We start from the raw sequence: 15,223 nt of genomic DNA, 5'->3' as shown, positions 1-15,223 counted from the left end.
GTGGTGGGTGAGCGGTGTACTACTGTTCCCAGCAGCGACACAGAGCACAATGCTATACAGTGGTGGGTGAGCAGTGTACTACTATTCCCAGCAGCGACACAGAGCACAATGCTATACAGTGGTGGGTGAGCGGTGTACTACTGTTCCCAGCAGCGACACAGAGCACAATGCTATACAGTGGTGGGTGAGCGGTGTACTACTATTTCCAGCAGCGACACAGAGCACAATGCTATACAGTGGTGGGGTGCAGTGTACTACTGTTCCCAGCAGCGACACAGAGCACAATGCTATACAGTGGTGGGTGAGCGGTGTACTACTATTCCCAGCAGCGACACAGAGCACAATGCTATACAGTGGTGGGTGAGCGGTGTACTACTGTTCCCAGCAGCGACACAGAGCACAATGCTATACAGTGGTGGGTGAGCGGTGTACTACTATTCCCAGCAGCGACACAGAGCACAATGCTATACAGTGGTGGGTGAGCGGTGTACTACTATTCCCAGCAGCAACACAGAGCACAATGCTATACAGTGGTGGGTGAGCGGTGTACTACTATTCCCAGCAGCGACACAGAGCACAATGCTATACAGTGGCGGGTGAGCGGTGTACTACTGTTCCCAGCAGAGACACAGAGTGGCAGTAAACACAATGCTATACAGTGGTGGGTGAGCAGTGTACACAGAGTGGCAGTAAACACAATGCTATACAGTGTGGGTGAGCGGTGTACTACTGTTCCCAGCAGCGACACAATGACTGGGGGGACCCTGGCTAGCCTGGCTGGAGAGAGAACTACCCTGCCTGCCTACCCAAAGCTAAACCCACAGACAAATGGCGGAGAAATGACGTGGATCGGGTATTTATTTACCCGAACCACGTGACCCGTTCGGCCAATCAGAGCGTGTTCGGGTCCGAACCACGTGACCCGTTAGGCCAATCACAGTGCTAGCCGAACGTTCGGGGAACGTTCGGCCATGCGCTCTTAGTTCGGCCATATGGCCGAACGGTTTGGCCGAACACCATTAGGTGTTCGGTCGAACTCGAACATCACCCAAACAGGGTGATGTTCTGCAGAACCCGAACAGTGGCGAACACTGTTCGCCCAACACTAGTCATAGGTAGCTACAGGTGCTTCCAGTATTAGGTAGCCAGAGGCACCCTCAGTATTAAGTAGCTAGGGGTGCACCTTACTGAAGGGAGATCTCATTAGTGGAATGCCGAGAGCTGGGTGAGTAACCTCTCATTTACAGTCCGCTCATGACTCTGCATATGGAAGGAGAGAGGGAGGCACTAGGGCAGGGGAGTGAGCTGCCTTTCCATCGTCAAGCGCCTGTAGGCATGAGCCTACACTACAGTGCCTTATGGTAAATCCAGGCCTGGGGATAACTGTTTAGGTTGAGGCTGGAAGTTTGACCATCACGTAGAGCAGAGGTAGAACACACACAAATGAAGGTTATTATGAAGTTATTATGAATGTTAAGGCATTGACTAACAGTCTTTCTGTGCTTCTCTCCAGCTGACCAACAGGGTGGACAGATATATCTCCAAGTATGAAATGGACACGGAGCGTTCCGAACGAGGTTCCCTCATTATCTACCTGGATAAAGTAAGCATGTGTTTCCCGCTCTCTCTGCTGTCTCCCCATTGCTGCTTCTGTTTCGCCCTTTCAGGCTTTCACACTTGGTGTGGAGCGATCGTCCTACGGCAGGAGAGCCTGGGGCAGGATGACCGCATCGCAACATGTCCCCTTTCACAGTACTCTGCAGCAGAGTGCACTGACATTGGCATATGCATAGCACCGCCCCCCGCTCAGTGACATATTCCCTGCTGGACAGGAAGTGCGTCACTGGTTTGCCGTTGCTCTGCGCATGCACACGGCGCCGCCACCACTCATGCACACTTACTGTGTCGCCATAGACTTGCATTGCTGCATAATGTGTGCGGTCCGCACGATCATGTAGCAACGCACTACAGAGTTTGCAACGACATAGTGTTGATTTAGCTACTCATGCTGCATTGCGTAGCACTGTGGCTAGTGTGAATAGTCTCATAGTGACTAATGGTCATTGCGATGATCAAGTAGCGGGGGAATGGACCGCAAGGCAGATCGACGCGGTAAGTGTGAAGGGGGCCTAAAGGACAACTATCAATAAGCAAATGTTCTAAAATGACAACATACAGATAATGTTTAAGTATTATTCAATAGCTGTTTGAGCATTTTCCTACTTTTCATGCGAAAAATCAGAGCCAAGAGCTGTACTTTAGTTTGTGTAGTTTTTATCTGCATTGGAACGATCCATTAGCAGAGGGGAGTCTATGTTTTATTTGAAATGTGACAACACAGCCAGTGCTGGTCTCTGGGTCTCTCGTTTGACAGCAAAGAACTTTAAGGTGCGTACATACGCACTATTGTAACAAACGACAGGTCTGACGGACCCGTCATTTGTTACAATAGTGCGTGCGTACGCACCTATAGTGTGAAAATCTTGCCTTGGTATCAGGTTTCAAAAACAACTATTAGAGAATGTTTACTTTGGAAGCAAATAAGAGATACATTTCCTTCTGCTTAGTGCTGCACACCAGTTCTCCCCAGACGCTTTAGGCCTTGTTTTCATCTGCATTCGGCGTGCAACGCAGGTGGTTGTCATGACGCACGGGACTGCGTCACAACGCGATTCTCTCAGATGCATTTGTGGTCTGATTCATTTATCATGAATGGGATTGCAGCTCAAGCACACCGTAATGAATGCAACCATGCACTGTGATTCCACATTGAATTGCAATGTATGGGTGGGGACATCGGGCGGTGCAGTCTATGCACTTCTGATGTCCTTGTGGATAGCGTACACTGCACGTTATTCACAACGATCTGCAATGCACAGATGGAAACGAGGCCTTAAAGTGTATCAGAGACGATCTAAAATAAAAGTTTTATATATACCTGAGGCTTCCTCCACCCTCATGAGCACGGATCACTCCCACGCCGAATCTGCCCATCGTCGCTAGTTTCTCGAATCTGCCCATCATCGCACCTAGACAAGCTGTTCCCATCCAAGTTTAAAAAACATGCTTATTGTTAGTTGTCCTTTTAGGCCTTGTTCACATTACAAATCGCCGGCACTATCGCAAGCGCTGAGCGATTTGGTTAGCAATTTTTAAAGCGATTTTCCCTGCGCTCTGTTGCTTTTGTGAAGTGATGATTTTTAACACTTCCTGACGTCAGTCAGGAAGTGAACTCTTTGACCCGGAAATAAATACAATGCATTTATTCATAAAAAGCTCAGGAAATCGCTTTTCAAATACTTGCTATTGAATCACAAATGCTCAGAAAATGGTACAGGTAGCGCATTTGGGATTGGATAGAAATCAAAATGCTCATAGGAAATCATTGCACAGGCGCTTAGAGCAATTTCCAAAATCGCCATCGCTTAACAAAAATCGAAAACGGTCATAGTGTGAACAAGCTAATCTTTCTCTCCTTTCATCCCGTTTATCTGTTGCCTTTGATTCGTCCATGCTGTGATATTCCCTGAATACAATCCATTTATTTTCAGGTCTCCAGAACACAAACTGAATGCGTGAAATTCAAGATCCACAAGAAGTTTGAGGTTGGAATTCTGCAGCCGGCCACTGTCTCCATATATGAATATTATGGCATGGGTAAGGCATGGGTAGTGGGGGACTTGGGCACTGCTCTATAGCCAAACTCTGAATTTCGGCGGGGGTAAGGTTTAGGGCATGGTAGCTGAACTCCACATCGGCTGTTAGTTTTAGGCATGGAATGGGGGGGGGAGGGGGGGAGGGTAGTTAGAGTTAGGCGTAGGTTGGGGAGTTAAGTAGCAACAGTGCAGATTTATTTTGGGATCTGTATCAGCTGTAACACAGACTTTGTTTTGTTTAAAGGTTATTATGCTGTTGAGTATCTTTTAGAGCAGAGGGGACATTCTGAGTTCAGGTTCACATCTGAGGTGAAAATAAACGCATGAGAAAAACAACTGTATCTATCCTCCTTCTCCTAAAAATGACTTTTTTTTTATATCCAACAGTTTTATTTCCTATTTAATCTAGTTTTTAAGTTTTTACTGTTTCATTGTCTCTGCAGAATGACACCTTCATTGAAGTATAGCAGAGCTCAATTCTATGAATTATTGATCCTTGTTATCTCTTTCCTGCTCCCAGAAGCCATTTACTGACAGGAAAGTGTTTTATGGCTGGAATTACTTATCAGTGAGGGTTATGCTATAGTCTGACCCAGTCCAACCTGGGCAGAAACTGTCATTTGCACATCAGGGGCTTGATTCACAAAGCCGTGATAACTCATCACAGTCGCGCTAGCGTTATAGCTCGCGCAACGTTTTTTGCGCGTAAACACAAATTTGGGACCGTTTTCACGCGAAAACAGCTGCGATTTTGCTTGCAAAATTGTGTTTGCGCGCAAAAAACGCTACGCGCGTTATATCGTGCACAAAACGCTAGCGCGCCCGTGATAAGATTTATCACAGCTTTGTGAATCAAGCTCCTGATGTTTAACTCTTTCAGGCAGAGTAAGAAAAAAAGGAACACAGCCTAGGTATTTGTGTGCTTGGCATTGTACATACATGTCTATCTCATCATATCACCTCAGTTGTGCTTTAACCCCCTTGCCGTTCCAATTCTGGCGGCAAGGGGGCAGCGCAGCACTTTTTTTAAATTTATTTATTTTTAAATCATGTAGCGAGCCCAGGGCTCGCTACATGATAGCCGCTGACAAGGGGCATCCCCCTACCCACTCCGATCGCCTTCGGCGATCAGAGTAAGCAGGAAATCCCGTTCAGAACGGCCATGGTGACCGGGCGGGATGACGTCACCGACGTCATGGACATCAGGACGTCAGAGGGAATCCCGATCCACCCCTCAGCGCTGCCTGGCACTGATTGGCCAGGCTGCGCAAGGGGTCTGGAGGGGGGGGGTGGCGGATAGCGGCGAATCGGTGGCGAGCGGCGGCGAGCGGAATATGCACGCAGCTAGCAAGGTACTAGCTGCGTGCAGTAAAAAAAAATTTGAAAATCGGCCAAGCGGGCCCGGAGAAATCCTTCTGCGCAGGTTACCCCGAGCTGAGCTCGGGATAACCGGCAAGGAGGTTAAGGAAAATGTCTATCGCAATAATAAGAAAATCTCATTTTGTTCCTTCTCTTCCCCCATTTCCCAGGAAGCACCTGCACCAAGTTCTACCATCCCACAAAGGAAGGAGGAGAGCTGAAGAAGATCTGCAAGCAGGCCGAGTGTCAGTGTGTTTCAGGTATAGACTGGGGGGTGTAAGGCTGGGAACGCAGAGTTTTTGCCACTAATGGTAGTCAGTGGACCACATCAAAAAAAGCATATAAAAAATGGATATGCGTTTTCAAACATGTGTTTTTAAAAACGCTGGTTTTGTTGCATGGTTTTCAAACACGCATCAAAAACGCACATATTGAAAGTCAATGGTAACACAATGTATTGTGTTTTTATATGCGTTTTTTTAATTGTTTTCTGACGTATTTCCGCTTCCTGTTGTCTTCCTAGTGATTAGCATAAAAAAAAAACCACAATAGAAAAACGCATACAAAACACATGCGTTTTGTATATGCGAACCGCAAACGTGTAAAAATGCCCGCAAAACGCAAGAAGAAAGCATATGCGGTAAAAAAAATGCAAACGCACAAAAACTAAGGCACCGTTTACATTACCAACGCAGATGGCCCTCCGATAGGAACCGCAATGCGTTGCGTGGCTGATTCCCACTCACTGTAGTGAATGGGACAGCCATGCGTTTGGGCAAAAAATGCGTGCAGCATGCGTTTGTGGTCAGCACTGGTCCGCAACACATGCAGTGTGAACATCAGACAGTGCAGTCTGTGCACTTCTGATGTCGTGTGTTTCTGCCTCCCGCACGCGTTGCTGAAATATCGATGGCAACATGTGTAATGTGAATGAGCAGTGGCGTACCTAGGGCATTTGACACCCGGTGCTGGGTATTAAGACACCCCCCACATAAAAAAAAAAGCGACTGTGGCATGCTAAATGTGACACGGCGGGTAATCCCAGGTGTAGGCTCCCTCCCCTAAAGTTGGCCTCAATATAGGTAGCTAACAAAAAATGGGTGTGGTTATAACCTGCAGCGCTAAGCGGGCGTGGCCATGACTGGATGAGGGTGGAGCTAACTAATTTAAAGTGAACCCGGGATGAGAGTGATATGGAGGCTGCCATATGTATTTCCTTTTAAACAATAGGCAGCCCTGCTGATCTATTTGGCTGCAGTAGAACTGAATTACACCAGAAACAAGCATGCAGCTAATCTTGTCAGTTCTGACAATATTGTCAGAAACCACTGACCTGCTGCATGCTTGTTCAGGGTATATGGTTGAAAGAATAAGAGGCAAAGGACCAGCATGGCAGCCAGGCAACTGGTATTGCTTAAAAGGAGATAAATATGGCAGCCTCAATATTATTCTCATCTCGGGACAGTGGGCCCAAGTTTTGGTGACCCTTTCCCCAGAAAATTCACATAATTGTGCAGGTTTTCTCAAGAAAATACACGGAATGTGAGCAGATTTGACCAGAAAACACGTTCAATCGTGTCGGCAGATTTGACCAAAAAACACGTGCAATCATGTCGGCAGCTTTGCCCAGAAAATACGTGCAATCATGTCGGCAGCTTTGCCCAGAAAATACGTGCAATCATGTCGGCAGCTTTGCTCAGAAAATACGTGCAATCATGTCGGCAGCTTTGCCCAGAAAATACGTGCAATCGTGTCGGCAGCTTTGCCCAGAAAATACGTGCAATCGTGTCGGCAGCTTTGCCCAGAAAATATGTGCAATCGTGTCGGCAGCTTTGCCCAGAAAATACGTGCAATCATGTCGGCAGCTTTGCCCAGAAAATACATGCAATCATGTGGAAGATTTGACCAGAAAATATATGCAATCATGTGGCCAACCTGGCCAGAAAACACTTCAATCATGTAGCAGACCTGGCCAGGACAGTTGATACAGAATAGCTAGTATAGTTGCCCCCAGTTTAGGTAATATAGTTGCCCCCAGTGTAGGCAATACAGTTGCCCCCAGTGTAGGTAATTCAGTTGCCCCCAGAGTAGCTAGTATAGTTGCCCCCCAGTGTAGGTAGTATAGTTGCCCCCAGAGTAGGTAATATAGTTGCCCCCAGTGTAGGTAATATAGTTGCCCCCAGTGTAGGTAATATAGTTGCCCTCAGTGTAGGTAATATAGTTGCCCCCAGTGTAGGTATAATAGTTGCCCCCAGTGTAGGTATAATAGTTACCCCCATAATAGCTAGTATAGTTACCCCCAGAATAGCTAGTATAGTTGCCCCCAGTGTAGGTAATATAGTTGCCCCCAGTGTAGGTAATATAGTTGCCCCCAGAATAGCTAGTATAGTTCACCCCAGTGTAGGTAATATAGTTGCCCCCAGTTTAGGTAATATAGTTGCCCCCAGTTTAGGTAATATAGTTGCCCCCAGAATAGCTAGTATAGTTACCCCCAGAATAGCTAGTATAGTTGCCCCCAGTGTAGGTAATATAGTTGCCCCCAGAGTAGGTAATATAGTTGACCCCAGTGTTGCCCCCAGAGTAGGTAATATAGTTCCCCCCAGAATAGCTAGTAAAGTTGCCCCCAGAATAGCTAGTAAAGTTGCCCCCGGTATGGGGGAAGCTTGGAAGGAGGGGTGGCAGGGAGGGGGGCCGGACCCCCCACCTCCCTCACCTAGGTCCCCTCCTTCTGGCGCTTTCCCCTTCTAATTAGCAGCAGCGGGCAGAGAGGACTTACCTGCTCCTGGCGATGGCACACAGCGTCATCCTCACGTGACGCTGCTCTCCGACTTCTCTGTCACTCACTGCGCTTCCGCCAATCAGGAAGCACAGTGGGCGGTGGAGAAGGCGGAGACCAGCGTCACGTGACGATGACGCTGTGCGCTATCGCCTGGAACGCAGGAAGGAGGTGAGTAAAACCTCTCCACCCGCTCCTGCCCGGTCTCTGCTACTAATTGGGAGGGGGAAGCGCCAGAAGGAGGGGACCCAGGTGAGGGAGGTGGGGGGTCCGGCCCCCCTCCCCGCCGCTTTCCCTGCCACCCCTCTATTCTGTGTTGCGTCCCCCCTCCTGTCCGGTGTAATGTCTGATTGCGCTGCCCGCAAGCTCCCTTCCACACTGAGTAGCACGCATGCTCAGTGTGAAGTTAATGATGCTGCTGGAGATAAAATACGAAATATCTCCGCTCCCAACCTCTTACACTCCCCAAATTTTCAGGGTAGAGAAGGGACCCCCCGAACGACCTCTATGCCAAATTACAGCCCCCGAGACCCGCTGGTTCAGGAGATAGATTAAAGAAATCTATCTCGGGAACCAGCGGGTTTCAGGGGCTGCAATTTGGCATAGCGGTCGTTCGGGGGGTCCCTTCTCTACCCTGAATATTTGGGGAATGTAAGAGGTGTGGGAGCGGAGATATTTAGTATTTTACCTCCAGCAGCATCATTCTATAGGAAATGTGGCCGCACAGTCTCCTACTGCGCATGCGGGGCAGCGCAAATCCACAGGCAGCGTAATCAGACACAACACCGGCACAGGCCTCTGTGGGAGGCCTTGATGACACCCCCTGGGGCGCCCGACACACGGTGCGGGGCGCCCCATGCCGCCCTATTGTAGGAACGCCACTGTGAATGAGGCCTAAAAAACGCGCACACACAAAAAACGCACATGAGAGAAAATGCGACCTTTCACACAGGCATTATTTCCCACAATACGACTAGGTTCACAGGCAGCAAACTGTCAGGACCATGGTCATGACATCACACTGTGGGTGGGGTTTCAGTTCACCTCAATATCAGCCATGCAGGACACAACCCCCCCACCTCCCCTCCCTCCCCCCCTTCTATCCTTGATTTAAGTTTCATTTTAAGGTGGCCATCAATGGTACAATCTTCTGAATGATTGATTGTACGATTGATTGGAATGGGCAGCAACCATTCGATTGTTTAGTCAATCTTTTTCCTGAATCATCCCGCTAGTTGGATCGGGTTGTATCAGAATTACCGACCAGGCAACAAAAGCAGTCGCTTGGGGCCCCCATTAAGAGTCAAAGGGGCCCCATCAGCACATAAACCAGCCCTCGCCATCCTGTCAGCAGTGGCTGGATGGTATAATGGTTAAAGGGACTCTGAGCAGTGCAGTAACTATGGAAAGATGCATATCATTTTAAAGCTCTCTTTCTCCTCTTCCAATGATATATAAACCGCCGCCCTATGCCAGGAGAAAAGCGCAATATAAATGTTATTTGTCTTGTCAAATGATGCCGTGCGCTGCTGATTGTCTTTAGAGCCAGGCTCTCCTCCTAGGTCCCCCTCCTGCTACTGTGCGCTCTGCAGCTGCCCCTCCCTCCCTTCTCACAGAGAACCACAGCTGCAGCAAGAATGATAGCAGCAGATGGCAAACGCTCACTCACCTATTCATGATCCAAGCGAAAGAGATACCGTCATCTGAAACCCATCTGTCTCTTCTACAGTGCAGCCGCTCGCTCTGAACTTCCTGATTCTCAGATCAGACAGGAAGTAGTAAGTAATAATAGTAGTAGTAACAGAGCAGCGGCACTCTAGTGGAGACAGATGGGCTCCGGATGACGGGACCTCTATTGCTTGGATCGCAATAGGTGAGTGTAAGTCATCTGGTGCTGTTATTCTCCCCCGCTGTGGCTGCCTTCTCTGCTGGACTATCGTCAGGGGCGTAGCAATAGGGGGTGCAGAGGTAGCGACCGCATCGGGGCCCTTGGACCAGAGGGGCCCCAAAGGGCCCTCCCTCAACTACAGTATTAGCTCTCTATTAGTCCTGTGCTCATAATATTCACTTCTATAGATACTTTGAATAGTAGTAATCATTAACAAACTGTTCCCCATCTCCTTCTTGCACCTCTGACACTGTAGTTGCAATTGGCAGGTTTTGGTGCACCGTATCAATTATGTATAGAGTGCTTTGAGGGCCCCATTGTAAAACTTGCATCGGGGCCCACAGCTCTTTAGCTACGCCACTGACTATCGTATTTACTGGGATGGAGGCTGCATGGTGGCTGTCTAGTTTGGGAGGAAATCGGTTGTTCGGTGGTGGGGGTGGTTATGTAATTCTGTCTGGGGAACGGCTTCCGGTTTGGCGGTGTCCAGAGCTTTCTGCTATTGCCAGGCTGGAGATGCAGAGGGAAAGTGCTGCTGCTGTGATATCTGGTGCCCTCTTCACAGGGGTGCCCCAGCCCCTGAGTGCAAATGTCCCAGCCATTCATCTCTCACTCTGCATTTTGCTGCTGCTATTCCCTGCATTGTGCACCCACAGAGGAAAGCGGGCTGTTGCCCATAGCAACCAGTAGCTGCCCCGGTGTGTGCGGCATGTTGCTGTGCAGCTGCATCTTCTGATTCTATTACGACATGATGGGGGGGGGGGGGGGGGGGCAAATCAGTTACTTTGCTTAGGGCCCCATTTAGCCTTAATCCGGCTCTTGGTTGTATTATAGTTTTGGTCCACTCGACTATCCAATCGATTCCGACGAACATTGTACCATCAATGGGCAATATTATCCTGATGAAGCAGTCAATGTGTGATTGACACTTTGGTGTCCTTTTCCTGCCAAATATAGTTGTAGGGATCTAGTTATATCAGTTATTATTGTAACTTTTTATTGCCTTGCTTATCATATTTTTGGAAGAAAGATTGTTAGTTTTCTCCGAATTATTGTGTCACAAAGTTAGTTTCAATATATTCTCACAACTTTTGTTACACCACTTGCTGCTATATTAATGAGTATTCAATAATAATTAGCGATTACTATACCCCTAGACAGAGCTCAGTAATTCTGTTTTCTTTAAACATAATTCTATTGCCACTCACTGGAGCTGTTTTTCAAGGAATCTGTTTATTTAGTTGTCTCCTGCTTCATGTAGTATGAGTAAAAAAAAAGGAAAACTTTTTTTTAAAGGTTTACAGTATGGATGTTATTGCTATCCAAAGCCCAATCCAATGATTATTTCTCCAGTCTGTGCAATGGAACAAAAATTCTATTAGAATTTCACAATTCCTCTGTTTCTTTACAGAAAGGTGCAATCTAAGGAATGTCCACCAGGGAGTGCTGGACGCCAAAGCCCGCTTGGAAGAAGCCTGTCTATCCACTGTGGATTATGGTGAGACTTGCTGATTATCACAGGGGACTGACTCTCAGAGAGCCAGATGAATAGTGTGCCTTAGAGATGGGAAGTTCGGATCTTTTCAATGATCCGGATGATTCGAATCGGATCATTGAAAAGATCCGGATCTTTGATCCGAATCTCGGATCATTTTACAAGGGAAGCATTCTGGGGGTGAAATGACTAGCAGGGCAGGAGAAGGAGAGGGGGGTGAACACACAGAGAAGGGGAGAAGATGGACAGAGGGCAGGGAGTGGACAGAGAAGGGAGGAGGGAAGCAGAGAGCAGAAATGTTTGTTTCCACACAATACCCACATGCTGCAATCATATGCTTTACATATATTTCACCTACATGTTCATCTGTACTCTTTGAATGCAAATGTCGCACAGTGAAAGAAAGCATTCCCAGAAGATAAGTGCAGCTGTTTAGTGCCGAGTGCAGGAGGATCAAATTACCCGGCAATCACAGTAGGGTTGCCAGGTCGGCTGATTGAGAAAACCGGACAGGGGGTGGAGTTAGGGGTGGAGTTAGGGGCGGAGTCAGAAGCGCACTTTTATGTAGAGTGGGGCTAAGCAATCTTCTGCAGCACATTACAGAGTACATAGCCATGTCACTAACTGTCCTCACCAGTAGTACTGGTCCAGTGCACATAAGAGACAGTTTTTCACCAGTAACTGCACATAAGAGACAGCTTTTCACCAGTAAATGCACATTATAAGAGACAGCTTTTCACCAGTAAATGCACATTATAAGAGACACCTTTTCGCCAGTAAATGCACATAATAAGAGACAGCTTTTCCCCAGTAAATGCACAAGAGACAGCTTTTCACCAGTAAATGCACATAATAAGACACAGCTTTTCACCAGTAAATGCACATAATAAGAGACAGCTTTTCACCAGTAAATGCACAAAAGAGACAGCTTTTCACCACTAAATGCACATAATGACAAACAGCCAGTGTTCCCAGTATATGTAGCCAGGGATATATGTGCCCAGTATATGTAGCCAGGGGGTATATATGTCCCAGTATATGTAGACAGGGGTGTAAATGTCCCAGTATACGTAGGCAGGGGTATATATGTCCCAGTATATGTAGCCAGGGGGTATATGTGCCCAGAATAGGTAGCCAGGGGGTATATGTGCCCAGAATAGGTAGCCAGGGGCTATATGTGCCCAGAATAGGTAGCCAGGAGCTATATGTGCCCAGAATAGGTAGCCAGGGGCTATATGTGCCCAGAATAGGTAGCCAGGGGCTATATGTGCCCAGAATAGGTAGCCAGGGGCTATATGTGCCCGGAATAGGTAGCCAGGGGGTATATGTGCCCAGAATAGGTAGCCAGGGGCTATATGTGCCCAGAATAGGTAGCCAGGGGGTAAATGTGCCCGGAATAGGTAGCCAGGGGCTATATGTGCCCAGAATAGGTAGCCAGGTCCCCCCCCCCCCCCCCGCAGGAGGAGAACAGTGCAGCAGAGAGAGAGCTGGGAGCAGCGGTGGAGAAGGGGAGCAATCTCCCCCCCCCTTCCCTCACCTTAGGGTGCTCTCTCTCCCCCGCTGTCTCCTCCAATATGATGTGCAGGCTGGCGGGTGGCTGCGGGCGGAACTTACCTCTGTGTCGCAGGCGCCGGAAGTTCGGGTCCCGCAGCCGCTGAGATTCGACTCAAAAAAGATCCGGATCAAAGATTCGAATCATTCATGAGCCGGACAACACTATTCAGACTGATTAGTGTTGTCCGGCTCATGAATGATTCGGATCTTTGATCCGGATCTTTTTTGAGTCGAATCTCAGCGGCTGCGGGACCCGAACTTCCGGCGCTGGAGCGACACAGAGGTAAGTTCCGCCTGCAGCCACTCGCCAGCCTGCACATCATCCTGGAGGAGACAGCGGGGGAGAGAGAGCACCCTAAGGTGAGGGAAGGGGGGGGAGATTGCCCCCCTTCTCCACCGCTGCTCCCAGCTCTCTCTCTGCTGCGCTGTTCTCCTCCTGCGCTGCGGGGGGGGCTCTAAACCGGACAACTTAATTGTCCGGTTTAGCATGCCTTTTTGCACCGGACACAGCGCACAAAAACCGGACTGTCCGGTGTAAAACCGGACACCTGGCAACCCTAAATCACAGTGCCTGCAAAGTTACTGAGCTGTGCTGAGCTGAGCCAAAAGCTTGCAATGTGTTCACTGTGCACAACTACGGAACAGACAGCCTATAATGAGCAGCACATTTCAGCCAGTATGTGTGCTCTACACATATCTGGCAGTGGCACCCATGTCCCCTCTACCTGTCCCTGCAAGGCTGGCTCCCCTTAGTCCCCTCCAACAGAGCGATCCATCTCTGCTCTGCTTCCAGGACCCCGCTGCCCGCTGAGAGGGGGCGTGTCTCTCCTGGCCCCGCCCCTTTTGCGATCCGAATCACTCATTTTGATGATTCGGATGATTCGACTCACAAAATAGATTCGGATCAAAGATCCGAATCGTTCATGATCCGGAAAACACTAGTGTGCCTGGAGCAGCTCCCAGGAATGAGCAGAAACTACGCCAGTGCGAATTTACGCATCGTAGTTCGCATCTACGCACCGTAGTTCGTAGGCGAAGTTTCAAAACTACGCTTACCAATTTACGCATAGCAAAGTAACCCTTCGCGTAGTTTACGACTGCTACACGTAGTTAACATGTGTATTGTGTAAGTGAACTACGAATGCGTTACTTGTATGTACTTTTCCGCATACAATTGTATGCTTACAAAATTACGCATTGGAAAAGGGGAATATGCGCATAGAAGAGTTCCCGGCATAACCATAATGCGGAAATTTTTATGCATACGGGCATAAGCGTCCGCATACACTACGCTTCGCACTACGCGTAATTGCGTATTTTAACGCGTAGTCTACGGAATGCATACGAAGTGAATATTTGATTTCTAAGCCGTAGTTTGGCGAATCGTAATTGCGTAAATCTACACGTAGTTCCAGCGTAGCGAAGTTGGCTGACTACGACCATCCCTGGCAGCCCCGGACCACCCATGAGGCGGGTTCATCAGGCGGCAAGGGTGGGGGCCCCCGTCTGACCGTGGGTGGGGGGTCCGCCAAGCTGGAGGGGGCAGCAGCCAGGAAGGGGGCAGCGGGTACAGTGATGGGGAGGGGGTCAAACCCCCTCTCCCTCACCTGGGTCCCCTCGTCCGCTCTCCCCCTTCAGCTATGTGCGCAGTGTGTCAGGCCGAGGGCGGATGAAGTAATTACTCACCTCTTCCTTCCGTGTTCCAAGCGCAGCGTATCACAGCTCGTCTCCTCCTCAATGCCGCCCACTGAACTTGCACAATTTCGAGCCCCCCCTCCCCACCGCTGAGCCCGCTGCCCCGCCTTCCTGGCTGCTACCCCCTCCAGGATACCTATACTGGGGGCAATTGTACTGCCTGTCAGCGGGGTGGGGGGGCGGCATCCTCACTAGTTTGCCTCAGGCGGCAAAGAGTCTAGAACCGGCCCCAGCCTGCATTGAAAGCTTCATGCTAGTTTCACAGTTCCAGCCTGCGTTGTCGGTGCGATTCAATCAGATGATCACAATGCTAAAAAAGGCCTCTGTGATTTCCGCATTAATAGGCCGATGTGGACTTTTAAAAATTTCTGCGTCGCCATAGACATACATGACTTCCAGTCTGCCACACATTGCTGTGCAAGCCGGGCCCCAACTTGATGTTTCCCTCACGTCGGCGTGCGGCGGAGAACGTCACTTCCGTTGCATCGTCCCGTTTGAAAGGACCAATAGCCTTTCATTGGTTTTGCGTTACCCTGCGGTAAAAACATCACGTCCCAGTGTGAATGAGGCGTCAAGGGCCACTATCGTGGAAATCTGTACAATTTAAAATGATACAAAAGTGGTGCAGAATTAGGCCTGGTTTGCATTAGGCAACGCGTATGGCCGTGCGTTAAGGACGCAAGGGTACCTGATCGCACGCCATCTGCGTTGCCGTGCATTGCGCTGCTGATCCCATTCATTACAGTGAATGGAATCAGCCATGCACTTTGCCAAAAATGCGTGCAGCAGTGCGATAGCGC

General features: G+C 49.0%; 1 protein-coding gene across 1 annotated transcript in view; it reads left to right on the top strand.

Annotated features, from left to right (window-relative positions):
- Window positions 1-15,223, top strand: part of LOC137562603 (complement C3-like) — a 168,623-nt gene that overhangs the window by 143,839 nt on the left and 9,561 nt on the right. The window contains exons 35-38 of the mRNA XM_068274107.1: window positions 1,514-1,603; window positions 3,552-3,657; window positions 5,186-5,275; window positions 11,091-11,177. Coding sequence (XP_068130208.1) covers window positions 1,514-1,603; window positions 3,552-3,657; window positions 5,186-5,275; window positions 11,091-11,177 — 373 coding nt within the window. The remainder of the gene's footprint in view (window positions 1-1,513; window positions 1,604-3,551; window positions 3,658-5,185; window positions 5,276-11,090; window positions 11,178-15,223) is intronic.

This window comes from Hyperolius riggenbachi, chromosome 3 (assembly GCF_040937935.1).
Source record: "Hyperolius riggenbachi isolate aHypRig1 chromosome 3, aHypRig1.pri, whole genome shotgun sequence".
Lineage (NCBI taxonomy): Eukaryota > Metazoa > Chordata > Amphibia > Anura > Hyperoliidae > Hyperolius > Hyperolius riggenbachi.
Note: the sequence above shows the minus strand (reverse complement) of the source record. Positions and strands in the feature narration are given on the sequence as shown.